General features: G+C 37.5%; 2 protein-coding genes across 4 annotated transcripts in view; both read right to left on the bottom strand.

The window, feature by feature from the left end:
* Window positions 1-1,880: 1,880 nt before the first annotated feature.
* On the bottom strand, window positions 1,881-19,757 carry RRH (retinal pigment epithelium-derived rhodopsin homolog). Its single transcript, XM_026101733.2, has 7 exons — window positions 14,376-19,757; window positions 8,340-8,530; window positions 6,623-6,722; window positions 5,717-5,870; window positions 5,174-5,342; window positions 2,840-3,018; window positions 1,881-1,986 (listed from the first exon to the last, which is right to left on the bottom strand). Exons 1-7 carry the CDS (start codon window positions 14,479-14,481, stop codon window positions 1,881-1,883), a joined length of 1,005 nt encoding a protein of 334 aa, XP_025957518.2. The 5' UTR covers window positions 14,482-19,757.
* A 130-nt stretch (window positions 19,758-19,887) lies between these two features.
* Window positions 19,888-23,881, bottom strand: part of GAR1 (GAR1 ribonucleoprotein) — a 27,008-nt gene continuing 23,014 nt past the window's right edge. For all 3 annotated transcript variants that reach the window (XM_026101731.2, XM_064510589.1, XM_026101730.2), the window contains 6 exons: window positions 23,607-23,782; window positions 23,374-23,528; window positions 22,130-22,189; window positions 21,603-21,744; window positions 20,655-20,759; window positions 19,888-20,294 (listed from right to left, as the gene is read on the bottom strand). In XM_026101731.2, coding sequence (XP_025957516.1) covers window positions 20,281-20,294; window positions 20,655-20,759; window positions 21,603-21,744; window positions 22,130-22,189; window positions 23,374-23,528; window positions 23,607-23,769 — 639 coding nt within the window. In that variant the 5' untranslated portion in view covers window positions 23,770-23,782 and the 3' untranslated portion in view covers window positions 19,888-20,280. The remainder of the gene's footprint in view (window positions 20,295-20,654; window positions 20,760-21,602; window positions 21,745-22,129; window positions 22,190-23,373; window positions 23,529-23,606; window positions 23,783-23,881) is intronic.

Below are 23,881 nucleotides of genomic sequence, written 5' to 3'. Positions count from 1 at the left end.
AAAACTTTATTCCCAGGTGCTCATGTGCAGTGTGCTACAAATGTGAATGTAGACATCCATTTAGTAACAGCAGATTACATCAGATTAGCCAAGATCTGTAGTTACTTAACCTTCAAATGTATCCTGAAAGGGATCAACTAAACCAGCTTGTTCTTTGTTGTGTCAGAAGAACATGTTCTGTTCCAAATTATATCCAACATGTTTCAAGAATATTTCAATACGCAGCTGTGACTGCAGAGGTAGTACATAATAAAATATCTCTTTGCTGCTTCCGAGGGCCAATGTATTAGCTAGTTAATGTCTGTAAAGTATTCCAAGGTCCCTGAAGGAAATCTACTACAGCAAGTACATCAACACAGCACTAGAAAATATTATGATAAGAGGATATTGCACAGCAGCTACTTTAATACTAAAAATTACAAATTAATAGAAAGGCTAGATTTCAGAGCTTTTAAAAACTCCATTTTAAGAGTTTTTTTTAAAACCAAAAACATGCATATTTTAAATAACAATTGTACACTGCAAAGCCAAACTTCAGATATATGCATACATCACTTTAATATTAATAATATTAAAATACAGCCACAGAAACAAACCATTTGCTGGTGCAGATCATACTCAAAAGTCTTGTGAAGTTAAGTCTCACTGACTCAGGTTTAAAATACATGTTCTAAAAGGTTTATTTTCCAAGCAGTTTTGGGTATCTCAGGACCAACTGTATTATTTGATTTTGCTTTTTCACATTTGATGTACATTAAGTCGAACATTTTGCATTCCAAAGTGACTGTACTACTTAAAGTGGTATCCCTTCAGACATTAGAGGTCTTAAAAGAAAACCCAGAGAGCTGAGTAGCTTTAGCTGCGTAAAGTCACAGTGGATTACATTTGTCTGAAGGATCACTGAGACTTTGGATTCACAAGTGAGAAGATAACCTGAGAATCATCAAGAGTGCATATGCTACCATTCACATGCAGATCTATACACAGTCATTCCTTCTGTTCTGAACAAACCCATTGCTTGTACTGCCAAACCTATTTTTTGAAAGTTATACAGCAGACCTATATAACCATGAGATAGACTCAAAAATGACGAGAAATCATCATAAATATTTACTCAATTTTATGCGCCTTCTGGGCGTCAAGTTTTAGAGTGCAGTTTGTCTCATTTTCAAGACTTTCTGTGCAGTCACAAATGGCAGAAGTATGCTATTACTAAAGCAAAAGCCATCTTTCCTGCAAATTCATTTGATTCTGTGAGCCAAGACTTTAAAAATTCATTAACTCTCACAAAACTGCTGTAAAATTCTCAAAGTTGATAACAACAGGTTCTTTAGGGTTTGGCTAGATATTCTAATATCTTGACATATTCACTGAAACAGAACTTTGCAAGGCATGTCAATCTGGAAACTCAGTTTAGCTATATATACACATCTCTGTATGTAGGTGTGTATACCTGTATATATACACAAAGGGAGAATCCAGAGTACTGAAAGCCTGGAAACTTTAAAGAGAGGTTGAGCACAAGTCATTTACAAAAGAAATTATAGAAGCAAAATCTTTGTTACTGAAGCTAAGCACTTCCTGCTTTAGTCTCTTCCTGCCCCTACCTCACCTTGTCCAAGAGTCCAATGAACATTTCACTGTCCCTTTTTTGTTTGGAACAGACATATTGGGCCATTCAGCCTCACTCCCTGAAACTAAAGGCTAAACATTTTTTTTTCCTTTTTTTTTTTTTTTTTTTTTTTTAAAGCCATCTAAAGCATTATTGCGATTAACAGAAAACAGCTGGCTGGATGAGGCAGATTATTATACCAAACGATTAACTGTAACCCGAACTCGATTCCTTTTCATTTAACATATGCAGGCAAATGAAGCAAGTTTTATGATGTCAGCGCATTCTGAGACACACTCATGGGCAAGGCATTGTTTATAGTTATCTCTTGTCGTCTCTGACATCGCACCATTGCCAAGATTGCCCTCCGAAATCTGCAAAGGACAAAAAAGGGAAAGCAGAGATTGTTAGTCCAAGAAGCAAATATAAAGAAAAAAGTGGCTTAGCTGGTTGTAAGTACAATGACGATATTCAATCTCAGCAAAAGTTCATCAGTAAAAAGTGTGTATTTGAAATTCAGGAAGACCCTAGTCTTACTCCACTCCCACGTATAGAAATAATTTAGTCAAGTTCAGTGTTTCTTTTACAACAGGGGTCACAGCATGCTTTGCTTAGCGCTGGACAGGGTATAGCCATGACAAAAGTAAACTTACAGGATGGGAGAAAAAAAGAAGCCAGACTTTCATTGATGCAGCAGGATAAGATCAGCTCACCTGGATGGAGATCACAGGCTCTGCTTGTAGGCTGGTGGTAGAGAAAGGAAGGATGCCTCTTTCCAAAATCTACCGTTTCCAATCAGAGGCACTGGCTTGGTTAGAGCATATGATATGTTTGCTCAAACGACGATAGAATTATTTGGAGGTAGAAAGAATAGGCTTGACTTATTTTAATGAAAAGTGTCAATCGATCCTAAGCAAGTCAGACCATAACACATCCCAAATCAAGCAAGAAAAACCCACAGAAGTTACAAGTCGCTAACAAGCCACACATTTTGACCACAGACATTAAAAATAACCAGTCTACCACTGATGCAACCCAAATTCCACAGTGAGTCCCTCTGAAAGTTATTTTGTGGTTTTTTTGTAAGAGATCTAAAAGCATCGCTAACGTGTTATCAAAAAATCTTTATCAATCTAGCATGTTTTGAAGCTGATCCAAACAACTTCTTCACGCCCAAAAGGCTATGAAGTAGACTGGTACTCTTAGTTCAAAATTAGGAACACTTACTTTTTGTTTGTAACAACATAAATGCAGGGATTATAGAATGTGGAAGATTTTGCGAACAGAGGAGCTATGATGGCCATTGCAGGAGAAATCTTCTTTGGGTCTCCAAAGGAAGACCATAAACACACAATGGAATACGGAGACCATGCCACCAAAAACATCACAATCATCACAACAGACATCTACAAAACAAGAGGAATACACACACAACCAGTATTACCTGCAAATGCACACCTCACAACCTAACCACAAATGTGCATGCACCTGTGTGAAAATATAGCTACACAGAACCAAATAACCTAGAAATAACACATAAACAATGTGTCCCTACTTATTTTGAGAAGTTATAATGAAATCTCACTTTGGGGATTTTATAGTACATCACACTGCCACCTATTTTGACATGCTATTATTTCGTTATATACAATCTTCCTTCACAATCAGCACTATGGATGATGTTGAATGTGTCCAGCAAAAATTAAAAGGGCCAGAGAGGACTTTGCACATGAATTATGACTACCTAATACTTCTAAGTTGGAAATTCACTGCATGCCATCAACAAATCCTCTTTCAAAGTTACCTTGCACGTTACCTTGGCTGTAACTGTTTTATCATCACATATATCTGAAAAGCTCTGATTATATTCAGAGGATGGCTACCTATCTCTAAGAAAAGAAAATGCCATGTTTGAAAATGGTCAGGTAGTCAACATCATCTAACCCATAGAAGGTATCAATTTTTACATAAACCACCTTAGTTTAACCACTTCCTAGCTACTGCCTTTGGCTTCTCTTTGGGCATAAACAACCTGAAGTCTACTCACTGACCCTTCTAAAGAAAATACAATGAACTGCTTCCTGAACATATAATGTTCTGATGGAATGACAGATTCCCTTTCAAAATAGACTTGAGATGCACATGAAAACAAACAAACAAACCCACCCCACAGACCCCACAACACAGCATGGCACCAAGCAGTGACAAACTGAGGTGGGCAGAAGAATACGTATATAAAATGTGTATAAAAAGCAAAAAAACTGCACAGCTCTTCGTATGTAAGAGACTTCTCTAGTGTTGTTTACCCATGCCCATATTCTTTCTTCCAGTGACAGGCAAGATTAGAAAAGAGAAATAACTACTCTGCTGGAGCTCTTCTGGAGCATAACCAATAAACAAGCTATGATCCTCTCTACAGAAGATTCCTATGTAAATACAAAAGCAGTATCTATAAAAAATGATTCTTACATGAAAGAACATCTTCATTTAGAAGTTCGCTTTTGGTGCCTAGGATGCTTAAAAAATCTAATTTGTGAAAAAGCAAGTAATCCAATTCTAAAGAAGGATAGTATTTACCTTTTAGCTGAATCTGATTCAATTTTTTTAATATTACTCTATTACTTAATATTACTTTACTCAACTGTAAAACAGGAAAGATGCATTTTCTTCACAGATGTGAGTCTAAACTAATGACAGACTCCTGAGTTTAAAGCATTCTGAAAGTATTTCGGAAGTACAAAATACTCAATTATTATGTTAGGTAAAAATGCCATTTTTTCAGAATATAACCATGAGAACCTTCTCCAAAAAATGTTAAGTTTGACTTGATAAGCAATTCAAAAATATAGGTGCCAGCTGTTCTGCCTGTTTTTCTCCTGTGTGGTCCCCCCCGAAACTATAAATCATATTTAAGCAAAAATCAAAGGAGCTACTGAACTTGAATCTTTTTCATGGACTCTTAAACATTGTTGACTCTCTGGGCAAGATATAACATTTGATGCCATTAATTCACATTTGCTAATTTTGTATATGAAAGAGAGAAGTTTAACAGACTCTGAAAAGTACAAGGGATCAGAAAATCACACAGATCAGGAGCTTGGCAATGCCCTTTCATGTCTAGGTCATGAGTTCAAATCAGAGCTGACCAAATCATTTCTGATCAGAGACACCTGCGGACCTAGCAGAAAAGCCTAAGGACTCCACAGACACAAAGAGTAAAAATATCTTAGACAATCCTCCTATGGTATCTCTGACTTACATTTCTACATAACAAGGGAGGACAGAAGCAGGGAATACTTGCATTGTTCCTGGCCTTCAATGTAACTATTTGGATACATTTCCCAAGCTATGGAAAGGGTATTATGCTGAAAGTAAGGAATCTAGTGTTATAAAAGTCAAGCCAAGACTTTTCACCCTGGCTAAATTTCAGTTAATATTTAGTAAGTAAGAAGGAAAAGGGGGTACATAGGAAAAATGCTTAAAGGGCTGCATTGTTCCTCTGCCTCCAGACTTTGACACAGAAGAACAAGCTTAAAAAGAAACAGCCTTCATTTGCCATACCTTTGTTACATCTACTTGGTCAGACCAGTCTATATTGATGCTCTCCAAGCAGTTATTGGTGGTATATTGTTTCATTGTCCGAGAAATATTGTAATAACAGTAAAACATGACTGTTAAGGGTACAACAAAATTAACAGCAATTACACTCATTGTGTAGGAAACAAAGGACCTGATAAGACAAAAAAAACACAAAACACCACAGTAACTTACAACTATCCATCCATGAAAAGTTATTACAGAATTCTATATTTTGATTTGATTATGACATAAAAAATAGCTTTTAAAGAATTAGGAAAATTTTCCTTAGCCTTAGATTTTATTAGTGGCCACAAGTCTTGCAGTTTTCAAGCATGGTTCTTTTCCCACAGTTTTCCCCTAGAGTTGTTCTGTATTATTTCCATGGTTTCTGAATGATTTTTTTTTATAATTTTAGCTTCATACTTTAGCAAGAAAAAGTTATTCTCATAGTAGTAAATTAAATAATCTTAACCTTCAATGAGACAGCAAATTTAAAACACAAAAAGAGGGAGGGGGGAATCTTACGCATCATTTTTTCTCCAATTTACTGTGCACGTTGCTCCAGTTGGATCGGGAGCATAGCTAGCCCAGCCTGCAGTAGGAATGGAGGCCCAAAAGACTGCATTTATCCAAGCAGCAATGATTAGAGTGGCATAGTTACGGGTAGTCATTCTTCTTCCTGTAACCAAGCACAGACAATCATGAACCGGTGTCATCTTTTGCTTTTTTCCAAGATTGAACTTAAACCACAAGTGGGTTCCAGCAAGCCTGTAACCATATTAATGGTAACAATCCTATCAGAGGACTAGACTTCCAAACACTATAGCATACCCGTTTCATACTGCTGATGAATGACATCAAGTTTTCCAGCTTAAATGCACTTCATACCATCACCTATCCCAACTCAAAGCATACTGACAATACCTGATCCTACTCCCACATAAAAAAAGCTTACTATACAACAGTGCATTCAAGAACAAGCAGCTTCACATTTGCAGGAAATGAAGAAAAAAAAAAAAGGAATTAAGTTATAGCATAGCTGTAACAGGTAGGAATGAAAAAATCCAGTATGGTGCTAACACAGTATTAGAGGCACACATCAGCTTGACAGCTGTCAGAAACATGCCACAGCTGGAGGCTTTTAGTGTGCTCCTACATACGGGTGGGGCCTTCAGAGAAGTGGGTATAGCAAATACAGCTTGTAAATGGATGAAAAAAGACATACGAACAGCCCAAATCTGCAATTTTCACCTGCAAAAGCAGTACCATTCACATAACTAGATTACACACTTAACTAAATACTGAAGGATCATGCCCTAATTTAAAAATATGCCCAATGCTTCAATTACGCATTCTTAAGAAAACAATACAACTAGAACGATAGTTCACAGAGGCCATACAGTGAATGATTTTTGATCAAGAATACGGTACCTATATCAGGCCTGCAGATTGTCAGATAACGGTCAACTGCAACAACAGTAAGCAAACCAATACTTGCCATCCCAAAAAAGATATTTAAGGCAGCATAGATCTGAAATTTAAAAAAACATCCTTTCTGAGAAATCTTTCAAAGGTATAAGCACAAGTTTGTGAACTGAATCTGAAGTATTATGATACACTACATTCGGTCTGTGTTCTCTTCTGTTAGCAAGGTACTGAATGAACTAATTCAATGCAGGCAATTTGGAGCTAGCTAATTTCATATTAAACATTTTAAAAGCAACTTGCTTGCATGTATATCAGAAACCCTAAAGAAGACAGTCTAAAAAGCAAACAAATGACATACTTTAAGTAAATTCTGAGACTTTTATCGGGGATAAAAGGTTTGGAGTTTGTGGGCTTTTTCAAATCATGTTTTCAATGCATGTTAGAGAAATGTGAACTACATTTGTTTCATCATAAAAAGTTAAATCAGGCATGGCTTTAGCAAATGCAGGATTCTGAATGGTCACTCTTCCCTCTGTCATATAACTACTTATTTTGCAGATATGGTACACTGATTTTCCCCACTGACCTCCATTTTTACATGGTGCCAGATCTACTGCTAATGCACAAGTGATCATACCGCACGTGTGCTGAAATCCCAGCATGATCCAAAAGCACCTGCCCAGTTGTCCTCTGGGCAACCTGACCCAAAACGGTGACTGGGAGGGCTGTGCTGCCGCTGGCACTCCCAAAATACAGATCCCCATGCCAGATCACATGCCACAAGTGGTTATACTAGGAACATGTGACATTCTGCTGTCTCATTTCACAAAATTTATTTGGTTTAGGTTGACCTGAGTTGTGCTTCATATGATCTTAAAATCTCCCAAAGCATTGGTACTGAGATTTCACATTAACTTCAGCCCACAAATGTAGAGTCATTCGATCCAGAGTTATTAAAGTCAGGCTTCCTGTCAAACAATAGCTTAATTTGTAGCTCAACATAATTGCGCAATCAAGTAAGTGATGTCAGATTGTTATAAACACCCATCATCATACACAGGTCCAAGAATCTATGGCATTACTCATATTTTTCTTGAGTAACATTTACAGCATATGCCTTCATAATACTCATTTTCCTGGTCTCTTAAGCCCACCAGTCTGTTAAGAAGTAGATTTAAGCTGTTGTATATAGCAAGCAAATGGTATTATATTTCTCCTATAAAAGTCAATTTTTCACTAATAACTTTTAAAAATAGACAGTTGTTAAAACTAGGCCAGATTTTCAATGCCTCTTTTGCAGGCCTTCATTTTTATAACCTAACAGTCACCTCTCAAAGACGACACATTCATCAGGCAGAACTCATAAAACAATTATCACTTCTGAACTCTTGATTATTATTACATCAAATAAACTTGTGCTAGCTAAAACATTTTTCATTTGAGGATTTCATTTCTTAAAGCCATTTTAAAATCTCTAGTTGATAAATATAAGGTTATACTTCAATGTTTTCAGATTTAAAATGATAAATTTATGGTAAAATCCAAACCAAATCCTCCATTCAAAAATTGTTGACTTTAAAGAAAATCAGTTTCAGGTCTACAGTCAAATTTTGCACCTCCACCTCATCTCTAAAAAGAACAAAATATCAAGTAGGGCTACTACTATCTCTCGGTTTGCTTTTAAGTGCTTAAGACTTCCTCCCTAACTGAACTGAAATACCTGGCATCCAGTATATCCAAATTTCCAGCTTCCATGCAGGTCTGAGGCAGCAGACATGGGGTAACCGATGCCACTAACACCAATGTCAGTAAAAGCCAGGTTGATAATAATTGAGTTGGTTGCTGTCCGAAGCTCTTTGTACTTAACAAAGATGCCTAACACAACAATGTTACTGAAAATGCTTATCACTCCTGTAGGAACAGAGAAAAAGGGGAACTTAACAAAAGATGCAGGCAAGCCAGCAATATGCATGCAAAAGGAAGTGCAGCTTATTGTAATATCTAAGTCCTGAACAAGTTCTTTTTTCAATCAAATGCAATTTCATAAAGACAAAAGACATACAAGAAAGGAAAAAATTCTAATATTAATTAGAGAACTCGCACTTGGATTTAGTAAGGGCCCAAGGTGCTAGTGGGTTGCTTTGCTGAACCTGGGACTTCCTATGCAATGGCAACAGGAATAGCAAACATTCAGAAGCATTTAGGATTACAATTTAGAAATTTCAGCCACTGAGTAGTTTTCTGTTTTACACGGCCAAAAAGAATGCAGGCCGGCGAGACGATAAAAAGCAGGGTTACTGGACTTTTATACAGATTCACCAGGTCTAGCAAAAGCCCCTCTGCCACCACTTTAGTTCCTCCTTTCTCTCGGGAGAGTTTCCACTGTACATTCAGGTAAAAGCAATATTCCTGGGTGAAAGGAATATAGAAAATCAGTCATTATGCTTTGACCTTGCTACCTTCATCCTAGCCAGACCTATTCCCCTCTCTGTTCATGAGGGCTCAACTCTTTACAAGCAAAGTTGGCTCATGTTGCTGCAAACGGTGTATTTTCTAAAACACTAAGCCCTGTCAAGCTGCCTAGTCCATCTCCGCAGCCTGCCGTTGTGACCCTCCACTGCGTGAGAGTCATTTCCTTCATGCTCCAAGCTCCAGGGATATCTTATAGCTATGCTAAAAGTCCAGCTACGCACTGAACTTGCTCCCGCTTCAGTGATCTGTGTGTTTTTAAGCCCCTTTGGACTGGCTTGGTTTGCTACCTTGTTTCTTTCTTTTTTGGTGCACTTTAGGTGTCTTCCATCTTTTTAGAACTAGGACTCCTGACCCCAAATAAACTGTGCCCCAGAAACCTGACTTCCCAAAGCCCCAGTGTGGCAAGTGCTTTTACATTTAAACCACATACAGTAGAGGCAGCACCAAGCGTGTGCAAACTGTTCCTAGAAGTCAATTCTTAGGCAACACAAGAAATACCCAGTAGACCAAACAAAGGGTTGTAGCAAACAGTATTAAAGCTAACATGTACATTCTCCTATCTTCATGTCCGACCCCTCTGCAATTTGCTTTGGACTTAATAGTGTTCTATGCGGTGTCCAGGACTCTCCTCTTTAGGATCCTTTTCACCAGCAAGCTTTTTCTGATCCTGGTGACCTATATTAAAACAGGTTTTCTTTGTTCTGTTTTTTTTTCCCTCTTCAGACTCCAGCCCACTGCAGAGATATTTAGAGCAAAATCCCCCAGACTCCTATTAATACCAGCAATAACAAGTCCCCCACTAGTAATAAGAGCAATAAGAGCCACTGAAGTTAAACACTCCCCTTTGCATCTCACTCAAGAAATGGTCACAGCCCTTTTCAACAAAATGGAGAATTCCAACATGTTCAAGAAAATACAGAAAATTATTTAAAAAATAACTTGTAAATAATGACAAGAATTGGCAAGGTGGTCATAGGTTCCCTAGACCAGTACAGCTGGTAAAATAATACTGACTCAAATTTTAAATTTAAAAACATTTGTATAACTTGGGCATCTGAAACTACAATGCAAAGTGAAATGTTATTTTAGTAAAACATAGTATCCATGGAAATGCCTCTCAGAATTTTTCAGTTTTACAGTTAAAAATTTCAGTTATGAACCAAACACTATACCTTTAGCATCACAGATCTGTAGGGATAAATTTGTAAAGAGCTTAAGCAAATGGCTGTCACACTGAAAGTAGAGCTAAAGAGCCTGAAACAATAGTATTTGCCTCTTTACAGGATGTTAACTTTGCATCTTAACTACCAGGTCCATAGGGAGCTGTATGCTGACACAAACATACATACAGTCAGGCTCAGTAAAAACAGAACAGCAAGCTATCCAGCACCATGAAATGCCCCCTTTGCCCTGAGGGGCAAAACAAGGTCTGTACTAGTCTCCTGGGTCCCAAAACAGGCATAGGCAATGACACCAGCATGCCTAATTTATTCCTCTGTAACTCTGGACTTCCAGAAGCAGTCCCATCTTTCTTCACAGTCATTGCCAACCTTGCTCTGTGGCAATCTATACTCCTCACACCCTGCTGATGCCGATGAGATTTCTGCTCTTCTACTTGCTCCACCAAGCCCTGACACGTGCTCCTTAGCTTTTTGCTGACGCACCTGTGTGGAAAGGGCAATAAGATTTTTAAGTATTATGTAATGTTCTTCCACCTCTGCTACTGTCAGTGCCATAGCACAGGATTAAAAATCTCTAATGTCAGTTTACACTCAGACTACAATTTCACTGCAGTTCAAACAACAACCTCAAGTCAGCAGGGTCAAAAAACCTGAGCGCGTGCTTCAGGTTCAGGTATTTTGGCTCTAGAGTTGGATTTCAAAAACTTCCACTGGTATCAATAAGGAAATTCCTGCAAAGGTCATCATTGGCAGTGCATAGGAACACTACCCATAGATTTTAAGTACCAGCACACACCCCAGTGCATCAAACTGAGGTTGTAAGACTTTCCTAGAATCAACTACATACTTCTTTTTCTTTTTTTTTTTTTTTTATCTAAACCACTATGTTCAGCAAAAACCATGTAAATTATGTGAAACAGATATGAAAATGGGCAGAAGAGAAACCAATGCAATTGTAGTAACAAACACAAATACACAACAAAAACAATACCTTGGATACTGGACACTGGCAATGACACCAATTTTTCAGCTTTTAAATGGAGCTCATCCATTTCAATTATGTAAGTTAGTACAGTTCTTATTATACCTGTATCTCACCTAAGGAGTTTCAGTGCAATGTTTCATTAATCAGTACCACTATCCTACGTTACAGAAACTCTAACAGACTGAGTAATCTTAAAATCAAATGAAGAAAAAAAAATCACTTTCAGCTGTACTTCATTTTCATTCTCTTTTCTACCTGAGAACAGACAAGCTTGGGGGTTTTCAAACTACCTGCACAGTACATAAAAATTGTACTACAAAAAAGATGTTGGATGGTGCACAGCTCCATGAACACCCTCAACTATCATACTCCACACATTTTAGGAATGACACTGTGATGCTATGAATAGCTACAACAGCAAGCAAAAGGAGTGAGCTGGGGATCTGATGTAAAACAAGTAACAAAGAAAAAGCACTCTCAGTATCATCTCTGTCAGCTCTCCCGTTGATAGGTAGTATGTCATCTCCTACAAGAGCTGAAGCAAACTAGAATTACAAGTTTATACAACAGTACGAGCTTCCTATGATACAGGTTTTAACAGACAGTACAGCTACCAGGAATGAAACCAGAAATCCAACAGGACTGTAAACTCATACCCTCAGGCAAAGGAGGATCCTGCTAACCACACTTTAATTTTGTGCTTCAGAGCCCAATCTTAAAAAGAAGAAAGAACCTGGAAGAGAAAGTGCTAAACCTATATTCAGCAAAGATTTCAGCACTACTAAAACAAAGAGTAGAGACAAAAAGAGTTCCAGGGAGCACAGCATGAGAAAGAAAATAGATTCCATCTTAAATAAAGTGAGGAAAAACATGTAGATTCAAGAAACGCTCTCTTTTCTATTTGTGAGAAACAGGTCACATAGAAGAACAGAGTTGTTTCTCCAGGCAGCAGACAACCAGTGCCCATTTCTTAGAGGGCAGGGAGTACACAGAGAGCACCAAAGAGTTTTAGTAAATATCACATGGATGCTGCTACTTGGCCTATGAAACATTTTAGGGTTAGACAAGAATTCACATTCTAATTGCTGTGATTTTGCCAAGATCAAGACCAATGCCTAATGTATGCCTAGATCAAGAATAGAAGAATTTCTCATTTTCCTTCTTCCTAGGGAAGCAAAGAAAACTAAAGGAGACCAAATGCAAATACAACCCCTAACAAAGTAAAGCAGAACACATTGGTAGCAGCATCAAAAGAACGAAGCAGAAGATAAATCCATGTATAATACGGAATTTACTATTCCAGGAAGCATTTTAAAGTTATTTCAGAGCACTTCATTACAAGCTGAAGGCTGTCAGTGAAAAGCAGCACTGCTTCCTGCAGTCTGAGTGTCGCTGTGGTCATCACTAAAATCATACATTGAGCACTATAGACAGCAATACTTCAACAATAATTTCCTTCTCAGAAAACAAAGCAATTATTTGCAGACAATCACGTATTCAAGCTATTTAAAAAGCAACATAATGATGATCACTATATCTGTACTTCTTTCTCTCAGACATCTGGTTATTAACACAACTGAAATCTTTCAGATGTGAGATCTATTTGCCCTGCTAAAGCATTTGCAAACCAAACAATCATGTTTTCGAAGATGCTAAAGACCTTACTGTCAGAAACATTCCTCATTAAGAAAGCAAGGTCCAAACTACTGCTGAAAGTTTTACTAACTCTCTCATTTATAATAATAATGGTAATCCAACCCGTGCACTACTTCTAAAAAAAATTAAAAAAATAAAAAAAGCATTTCTATGCAAAGTAAGAAAGGAGAGCTTGGTTGGGTCTGGCTAATCCCATTGATCACATATGACAACTACGATCCCTAATGCCAGATATTCTGACCATCTGAAAAGACCACTTTAATTCAAACTGATTACATTGGTATGTAATAAAATATAAACAAGTACCACACACACTTGGGGTGCCTTATAGACCCAGTTACCTTCAAATCATTTAGTAGTACTGTGGAGTGTGTCTAGTCTTTTAATACTTGACCATCATCCACCTCTACAGCTTCTCAGCAAGTCTACTGACTGGTATTCAGCCAATGACACAAATTTCCCTAAAAACCTGAAATAATTAAGTCATTGGCTTTGCATTCAAAAATATCCTCTTTATGAGAAGATTTGATACTTACCACTTCAAACAGCTTTGCTAAATAAAATGTGAGCATCAATATTACCTATATGCCTTAAGTAGATTAATATTTTGTAGTATTTCAAAAGCTAGTTCTAACACAGAAGATGTGCCCTAAATGTAGGCTACAGTCTATGAATAAAGTATTTATAAATGAATTTAATTTTCAATCAAAAAGGTATAGAAGACCCATTTTTAAACACATGTTACAATTTTTATTTCAAGATATTTCATTGGTGTAGCAGTCAATGCTTCAAAAAAAACATTTCCAAAGCACTTGCAGTTATAACTACAAGACAGTTTTCAATAAAACATTACTCCATAACCATTCCAGCCTTAGCCGAAGGCCATTACAGTCAAAGGGAACACATGATGTCAAGCCTTCCAGCGTGCTTTTTCTAACGTGTCATCGGTGAAAAATACAACTGCAACTGGAGTCCGCTCTTCTCTCTGATTAACGACCAGCTCCCTCCAAGTCACATTCCCATCCTTCCCCTTACATCCCCCTAACAGACACCCGCTCACATGCTCAGACTACGCATATATTATTATGAACATGTGGCCCAAGAGAAATCTCAAGATAGCTTCAAGCACATCACAGAAAAATGCAAGATGTGACAGCTATGTCCTATTTTTATCTCTTTTGCAAGCTGGCAGAAATTAATTCTCACTCTCTTCTATAATTACATATCAACAAAATATGTTTTTCAACACACCACACTGCCTTCAAGTATATAGCAGAAAATGTAATGGTTCTGCACACTTCAGTCAGCTTGCTCATTACTGAGTTGCCAGCAAACTACCAAGAAAAGCCATTAGATATTTGCATAATACAAAATGAAATACCACTGTTATCATACAAAATGAGTATTCAAATAGACAGTCCTGTTTAAGAAAACAAATGCAACAACTTGCTAACTTCCATACCTGCTGTTATTAAGTAAGCTGCAACTATGTTGTGCTCAGTCTGTGTAAAGGCTGAATGAGCTTCATTGTCACTTTCGGAGGAGTTGGCCGAACCATTCAAAAGCATGTTGGACAAAAAAGACTGCGGTCTATCCTCCGTGGTAATTCATCAAGCAGACAAAACACTACAAAACCCTGTCAGGCAAATTCTTTCATTATCCAACAGACTAACTGAACAATTAAAAAAGGGGGGGGGGGGAGGCACCCCCTTCCACTGACAGTCTCTAAGCAAGATTTAATTGGACTAAATTGCAAAGAAGTTTACACTATGCAGGAGGAAAGCTCGTTAATTAAAACAAAAAGCAGCACAGAACAGAGTAAATTTCCGAACAGGATGCTTAAACTTCATTCTTACTGCTAAAGAGATTAAGTGTCACATGCCTCCAAACTTTTTACTTCAAACCTCTTGTGCAATGCTTTCAGCAAAAATTGGCTCAAGTCAGTTGGTCATCAGCCTGGTTTGGAATTAATTCTAATCGTCACAGAGAACACAACCACAGCATAACATAGAAACAAAAATGCCAATTTCTCTAAAATGCAGGACATGCTTACTGTAAAATCCACCCATTCAAATCTTAAGAGGCCTACTTCCTCTTACAACTCCTTAAGATTCTTTGTTAGTTTGATTAAACAATCAAACTGATAGCAGACAAGAAAAAACAGAGTCCAGTTCTCTAAAGTGAAGTGTGACTACTGAAAAACCCGATTATTAGATTTTTTTTAAAGGGCCTGGTCTGCAAAAAAACAGGCATTGAACATACCTCATGAGTTTGAACTTCCTCCCTCTCCAACACACACATAGAAAAGTTCACATTAGAAAACTTTGCTTAAGCATTTTACTGGACAGTAAATTACTAAGCATTTTCCAAAGCCCTGAGCAGTAGTTTGTTTTCTTCTTTTCAATGATGATGCTGCAGCACATGGGAGCTAGACTGAAAAAGCCTTTTACAAAATCCTGTATAAATATTAGCTGCGATAAACCCTCACCCAAAGACCTTACATGCAGTGTTAGTATAAGTAATCAAAGGTATTTACCACCAGTTCCCCTTTATACAGTTGTCTCCAGCTTTGTACTTATAAAGGGTACAAAAGTGACAAGAAGGAGCAGCCAGTGGTTCTTCAGCTGTATATAGTTCACAGGCAGCTCAAGTTTGGCTCCCAGGCTAGGGCTGTGTCTTGTGAGCAGCAGTAAGGCTGTACTGACACCAGGAGTATGAAAAGCAATACAGCCATCTCACAGAAGGGAGGTACACCTGAAGAGCTACTCCCATCTCCAACCCATGAAACGCTCCTAGAGCATTCCCTCCCATTCATCTTTTCAAGACAGACATCTTGTATCTTTCACCCATTTGAATCTGAAGGTATGAAAATTGTGATTCACCACTGATTTAGTCAGGACATTTAATCATCATTGTAACACAAGATCACGTGTCACAGTTCTACCAGCTAACTTTTTTTCTTTTTCTTTTTTTTTTTATGCCACAGGTCTACACTCACTCTTCTCAGGGTACTCATATTAATATATTCTCCCTGTCAGAAAAGGATTAGGCAGGAACTGGGTAGGAGGGTTCTGAAAGGAAAGATGATCTGTTTGGCAATGAAGCCACTTCCCTAGTGCCCTATAGTCCCACCTTGAAAGATAAAAGCTTAATGATAATTTGATATCTTTGCTTTCCTCCCCTGAAACTTTGGCAAGATTTTGAAAAGCACCTCAGATCTTGCAACTTCCATAGAAATTTGAGCTTGCAATGTATAATGCCTCAGAAAAGCAAAGCATTTCTATTTTCATTTGGATAGGATTCCAGACTTGGGGTAGCATGGTTAATGAGACCATACAGATTTTATAAATACTTGTCAGTTAAAGTGCAGTTTCCAATATGTGCAATCTATTCTACACACCATTACACTGTTCCCATCTCTTTTTCTCTTAAATTTGGCCAATTCTAAAGTGACAGAAATTGAGACAAAAAGTCAACATTAAAGGCATAAATGACTTATCACTAACCTGTCAGTAATGTTTTTTCTAGAACATTGAAGTTTATAAAACAAAATAAAAAAGATAAAGCAATGAAATCAACATTGAAGTATATAAGCAATCCACAAAGTTAGAAATGCAGTTCTTGCCAGGCAAAATATGACTTACACCACACTGCTTTCCAGTACCGGCATAAGAAAAATCAGAAACTCAGGTTCTTTTTATTCTCCAATAACAGCTAGTACTACTAGTGTCAGAGGCATGCTCTGTGACTTCAAACGATGGAGCTCTTCCCTTCCATCTGGCCCTGATCAGTAGCAACAAAAAACAATTTTTATTTGAGTCCATTCTTCAATTTATAGATATTTGTATAGATATGGGGCAATGCACAACTTGTAACAATGTTTAGTGAGTTGCAAACATCACAGTTATATGTAAAGTATTTAAAAGTATATTTCAATCCACAAGCGTTGAGAGTAGACACACTTACTGTCTGAATTAAAAAAAAAAAAATCAAAATCTTTTTGCTATTTTCTAAAAACCTCCCATGTACATTAAACATATCAGCACTAGAGGGTTGTATCAGGCAGTACTTTTCTTTAATCTTATTTCCATAAATAGATGAAAATGGTTCCAACCCAAAGGAAAAATTAATAAATTATATTTTTCCTTCCACAAAAAAGTCTCTAGATTTAGACTGTTAATTAGAAAACTTTGACTCTGTAAACTAAGGAGACTTTCAGCTACCTGAATGAAGAGAAAAATACAAGGGACCCCAAAAAGCTTTTCACTTGCTATGCTTCATATTCATACCATAACCACACTTTCTCTAAGAGAACATCTTCTACTGCCAACACGACGCTTTGCACAACTGCAAACAACTTTACACCAGTATGTGCGTGACCATCCAGCATTGTTCCCCGTTTTGAAAAATGGGACTTGGTCATCTAAGACTCCTCCTCAGCTAACAGCAAGCACAGGCGGACACTGACAAGTGGACAAGGAGACAGTAAGGTAACAATACTGCTCCCATGTCCAGGGCAGGGAAGCAAAGCACCGTGGAGTGCAATAAAGCTTACCTTCTCCTGAGCTTCAAAGAAATACTGCAGGATAACAAAAAGCTCAAGACAGAAGAAAAGAAGACATACAAAGTTAGAGAACCTGTATTTACACAATAGACAAGTCGGAGTTGTTGTCTTACAATTTTAGAAGACACTACATTTGCATGTCTCTGTTACACTTAGCAACTACTAACATTAGGATGGCAGGGTCAGGTCATGGCACAGAAAAGGCAGTGCAAAACAAGGACTGATGGGCCATGCTACAATCAAACACCCAACCTTTCCCAGCACCTGGGGGAGGGGAAAAGAGAGACAGACATCACCACATGGCAGACATCAACATACCTGTCTGTACACTGCCTCCTCAAATGGTAGCTCATTTCAGGCCCAGTCGCTAAGGACTGACTTTCTTCCATCTGCATCTGAATGTCCTTTTATCTCCACGAGGATCTAAGATAATAAACAGTCTGGTATTTGCGCTGTTCTCATCCAGCATCACCTATAGGTGTAATGCTCATGTGTTTCTCAGCTGGGACTGGACAGCCACACAATACAGTTCAATTTCCTATTATCAGAGACAGGTCTTCCCTCTATAGCTACAATGGGCAATACAGTTCTTTACCCCCTTGCAATGGAGATGTGAAAGTCTTTGCTTTGGCCTTGCAAGGGCTCCAGGCTTGACTATGACTCACAGCTCCACCTGCTGTGAGATTCATAGCATATACTCGTTGTCAGTATTCACTTCTACCATACCATGTTTCAACCCAGGACAGCTGTCAGGCCATGCAATTGAAAGACAATGTCAGTGCAGTTTTCTGATACCTGGAAAGAAGTATGTCTCTGAAGCACACAGTAAGAACAACTATGCAGAGAATGAATTTGGTTACAAGAATGAGGATTGTGTCATCTTAGTTTTCCAAGCCAAGGGAATAAGAAAAGACCTAAGTCAGCTACTCACAATTAGGCACTGGACCATCAGTGCAGGAATGCAGCACAGCAGAGGATGCAGACAATTACAAATATGACAAAGTGAAGGCAGGCCTGGCTTCACTGCAGGTTGTTATTGTTTAACTGCAATTTAGTATGCCAGAAGTGGCTTACAACATTTACAATGACTTGCCTAAGATTTTGTCTAGATTAAGTCATAGTCCTAAATCGCTTAGGCCTAGCAATGCACAGTAACAAAGAGTCTAAATGTCTTTAACAATGTGGATTTAATTGACCTGAATAAAGTTAAGTCTGTAACAATATCACGTAAAGAATCTGTATCCCATGACTCCTGACTTTGTTGTGGTTGAACAGTAGACTTATTTCTTCTCATAAAAGCAGACCTAGCAAAATTTTCAATCTTTTCCTTGTAACAGAAGAACATTTTATCTGTTATCCTACATAGTATCTCTTTAGGCTTCCTATTTGAATTCTCGAACAGTTTTTCTAGCTTGTTTCAAGTTTTGTTCCAAGGATTATTCACAATGAGCAATCATTTTTGTTAAAATGACAAGTAACTGTCCAATTCCAGCACGGACAGAAAATGTTTTTTGATGATTTTTTTTTTTTGGTTAAGTAGAAGGCTAACATAACTCATTTTCACTTGTGTTCACTAATTAAAAAAATGGAACAGCATGCTCAATTCTGAAATGCATTTTCTTCCATACTGAAAAAGATGCTAAAAATACTTTCACTTGGATTATTCTGGAGATCGCTTCAAAAATGCGTAGCATAAGACTCTACCAAAGGATTCCCTGCTTGAGATGCAACCTGCAGAGAAAGATTCTGTTTTTCCATTCTTACTCTATTTCCAAAGCTAATGAGTAGAGGCACCCTGTCATTCTCCATCCTTAAAAAGAGACAGTTACTAGTTTTTTCAACACTCCTTATAATGCATCTGATTAAAGACAACAGAGCGTGCACTGAAGACCCATGCAGACTTTTTGTGTCTTTAGGGAGCACTTAACTAAAAGCATCATGTGCTGAGAAGCCCTAACTATGGCAAGCTATTTGACCTTAAACCTGTGCAAGCCTAGTGCACCACAGTGGTCTTTTTCCAGGGCATCAAAATCTCAGCAAAACAGGCTAAGATGGGAAAAACCCTGAGCAATTTCAGAATCAGTGTAATTAGACAACTGTTTAGGTGACTTAGAAGAACAGTATTAAATTTGAAATTATTCAACACACAGCAGCTTCTAAGAAGAATATGTCACAATGCCTTTGGTTTTCATTCAGATTTATATATAAGAATCCACAAAGTTCCCTATGCTATCTTCCTTTCCTTGTATATATTATATATAAAAAAAAAAGTTCTATCAACACAACATTTTGAGGTTTAGTTTGTAGATAAAGATTGACAAAGATGGTTTAAATGGCATAGCCACTGCACAGCAACCCAGTGGATTAAATGCAAAGAGAGGATGAGAACAAGGGATCAGTCACACACAGGTAAAAGATTCACAGATGTGTATTTAGAGAACCCGCGGAGTTAAGAAAAAAAAAAAAAAAAAAAGAAAAAAGAACCAACGGATTGTTTACTCCCAACTCCAACATGAAGTCAAGCATTAATTAAAATAGTTTGTAAGAAAGAAACAGTTTAAGAATAGCATTATCTTGGCTTAGTTTAAAAAGTTCAAGTATATTCTGAGCAGTCTTCAGTTCTTCAACAGGGGCCACACTGTCCGTGTATGTTGATAAATAGTCCTTAACTGTAACAATAATTGTCATTTTAGTTTCATGTTCTTTATAAACAATTTTTCAGGGTCCCCTAGAAAATTTATCTTGTTCTTCACTTCTGCAGATCATACGGTAAGACAGCAGGAAGACACTTCTGGCTCCATTTTTAATATCCTCTCCCTATTTTAAGAGGGAAGAAAAAAAAAACACTGAACAAGTCACATCTTAGTCCCATTTCAAGCAAATGAATGATACATATAACAGTAAGAGTTGATAAAATAAAAATCATCATATTTGTTCTTACAGGCCTTTTTGAGGCAACAGCTAGAGTGATCTTTCACAAGCATCAAAAATACAGAATAATGAACTTGGGTTTAGGATAGCTACTACGATGAACAGAAGCTTTTTGCATTAAATTAGACAGTCTATAAACCCTTATAAAAACAGATGGAAAGAAAATACTACATTCTGTTTAATATGTAAAAGTTTTCAAAACCAGGACCTGTTTTTATTACTGAAATGGAACAATTGCACACTCACCCCTGAAGCCGCCTCCTCCGCCTCTTCCTCCCCTGAAGCCTCCTCCTCCACCTCTTCCTCCCCTGAAGCCTCCTCTTCCTCCACCTCTTCCTCCTCCAAATCCTCCTGAACATAAGCAAGAAATTACATTTTGAGGAGCCTATAAATTCTGTTATGCATAACAAATTATTTTGTTAACAGCTTCAGAAAGGAAAAAATAGTTTAATACAAAAAACATTCACTGCTTTATCTTAGTTCTCTAGTCCCCCCTAAATGGTCTCTTCCTGGGACCATCTCCAGCATCTTAAGTATTCTTGGTATCCAATTTTAATGTCCAAAATACTAAAGAGAATTATAAAAACTCCAAGGTAACTCATGAGACACAAAAATTACTAGAGCTCTTTATATAAGAAATCAATAGAGCATTAATTTTTTTAAAAATATTTCTGCTCTCTGCATGCAAAGGGACAGGCTGGGGAGAAGAGGGAAAGTCAGACTTAAGAAAGAATTAACTTTATTTTTAACCAAGGAGCACATCACAGATGATGTTCAAATAGCCAAGACAGAAGAGATCTAGTGGGTCACTGATCCCTTCTTTCAACCAATATATTGTGTTCAAACTAGATTTTTAAAACATAATACAAATGCAGCTTTCGCTAACAGTTTTGAGTGTACACTATCTATTACCCTTTACCACAAGGGTTTGCTTAATAGTCACTAAGTTTTCTTAACCTCATTAATTCTGTCTTGGTTCTAAACCAATGCACTCTCTTTCCTACACTTTGGATCTATTATTCACCTAGCTACAGAAGCATAGCTCCTGCATTTGGAAATAGGTCACTGTCTCTTCCACTGAGATATCAAACAGAAATACGTGTAACGTTTTTCTTCACAATACAACTGTTTATGCAAGTACTTTACCGTCTTTACCACAGAAACATTCTGCAGCTTTTATTCTTGGGATCTTACCTCCACCCCTACCACCGCCTCTTCCTCCTCCACGTCCACCACCACGTCCTCCTCTACCACCTCCTCTAGGAGGACCTTTTTCTCCAGGAGGCCTTGGCAAAAATCTCTGCAGGGGTAGCAGCTTTGCTGGATCAATGTAAAACTGCAGGAAGACAGTTTTTTAGGCTCTGAGACTATCAGGACTTAAGAGCACATTAATATATTTTAATTCCTTTATAAACATCTGCAATTCAGTCTTAACCCTTTATGTCAAATTGTCCACTGCAAACAGCAACATAAACACAATGAAAAAATGAAAAATTAAGTTATTAAAAAATAGATAACGTTTGCATTTTAGAAGTTTCATTAGTTACTTTTTTTCTTCTCAACAGGAAGTAAATACAGGGCAGATGAAAATATGAAGAGTAAATGAATACTAATGTTTTCAAAGGAAAATTAGCTTTTAATGTCAATAAAAACTATTCGTAAAGCTGCATTTTATCTAACTGATGACATACAGTAAAGTTCTGCTATTAAGACTGCCTTACCTTTTGCAATTTTTTAAATGAAGAGGCTTTCATATTCTCAGACAGTTTCACTGAAAAATACTGTAATCCTCTTTAAGGAACATATCGCAAATAAAATATTAGAAATAGTGGTTTTGATTATTATATAAAAGAAACATTCAGAGAATTTCTACTTTGGCAGTCTATAAATAATGGTAAACAGTATCACTACAAATGAAAAATTGTAACTGAAAGATCAGGAGAAACTATTTCTAATTTTTCCCAAGGTTCTTCCATAGCTACAAATATGACATTTTGTGGTAAAATCATTTTCTCCTTCTCTTGTATTAAGGTGTAATAGAAGAACATACCAACAGGCAAGAGTATTTAAAAACAATTGTGAAGAGACAAATTGCCAGGGTAAACAGCTATCCCTTGAAGCCTCAGGGTGACCCAATTAAAATGGGGAAGCAAGGAGCTCCAAAATCCACTCAAGTCCCTTCTTGTCTCTAAATATGCTACAGTGTGGGGGGGAGGTGGGAAAGAGTTCCTGAAATTCAAATAATTCTGATACAAAAAGTGAATTTGTGAGTTAACACATTCAGATCACAGCAGTGATTTAAAACTGCACATTTTACTTCACATTTAAAACAGGATAGAAGAACGCACAGAGCTGGTAACCAATGCTCGACCAACAAGGACTAAGTCTTATTGCCACTTTATAGGTTTACTTCGCCAGTTGTCTTGCTCTTCCTTTTTTGTCAGGAATTCTGTCAATCCAGCAATAACGACAGAAAGGACCCACCAGCTTTGACTCAGCCATCTTCCTTCACAAGAGGACATGCTAGCATGAACTATCTTCACAACTGATTTAAGAAATAAGCTGGACCATAAGCAAGTTCCCCTAAAGCACTGAAAGCCCTCTCCCTTGGGCCAACCCTGTTATTAGGCTAATACTTACAGCAGAGAAATTCAGGTAGCCAAAAAAGGAACATCTTGAACCACCAGACTCAGAAAACGTCTGCCAATAGCTTATGTAGTTACGAACTTATCTGACAGCAAGCCTCTGCCTGACACAAGGTACCCATACTTTGTCATACCGCAAGTGTTTTAAGATAAGCACTTCATCAGAATGAGACATCTACTGACAGTTGCAGTTACATCTATGACTATTTACATTTAACTGTAGCCAAGCCTTAAATTATTTGCAAATTCTAGAGCAATTCCATTTAATAATAAGCCTTTAAAACACAAACATCATATATCACACATGCTTTGAAGGATACAAAATCTCTTAGCTGTCCGAAGATTTCATCTACTTTGCCAATCTGCTCCTTATTATCCAAGTACACTGGTGCGTTGAAATAAGGCACCCTGTTTTCTTCTGTTTTACATTTACAAACAATGTCATCTTCACATGGATGCATGAACTCTCCCAATACTAAAATAAAGAAAAAATACTAAACATCTGGAACAGTCATTGTAGGTTAAATAAATATAATCTCTTCACAAAACTTACAGACTACCCTTTCTGGAGGGCCCTGGTCATAACCGCCTCTGTTGAAACCTCCTCGTCCACCACCTCCCCGTCCAAAGCCACCACGTCCACGATTAAAGCCACCTCTGTCACCACCTCTTCCACGATTGAAGCCACCTCCTCTTCCTCCTCCACGAAAAGTCATTCTCTATTACCTCCTAAACCAAGGGAAAAAAATCAGCTAAGAAGTAAAAGGTATTTCCTGTTTGATTTACTGTATAAATAAAGGTCTCTAGACAGCATTGTTTGCAAGTTTA

Source organism: Dromaius novaehollandiae, chromosome 4, assembly GCF_036370855.1.
Source record: "Dromaius novaehollandiae isolate bDroNov1 chromosome 4, bDroNov1.hap1, whole genome shotgun sequence".
Classification (NCBI taxonomy): domain Eukaryota; kingdom Metazoa; phylum Chordata; class Aves; order Casuariiformes; family Dromaiidae; genus Dromaius; species Dromaius novaehollandiae.
Note: the sequence above shows the minus strand (reverse complement) of the source record. Positions and strands in the feature narration are given on the sequence as shown.

Excerpts from the sequence above, each read along its gene's own strand:
- RRH (XM_026101733.2), bottom strand. The coding sequence starts at position 14,481 with ATGCTTTTGAATGGTTCGGCCAACTCCTCCGAAAGTGACAATGAAGCT. Across the intron at positions 6,723-8,339 it reads TTGGATATACTGGATGCCAG|ATCTATGCTGCCTTAAATAT; the intron begins GTATTTCAGTTC and ends TTTAAATTTCAG. Across the intron at positions 1,987-2,839 it reads TATGTTGTTACAAACAAAAA|ATTTCGGAGGGCAATCTTGG; the intron begins GTAAGTGTTCCT and ends TGTCCTTTGCAG.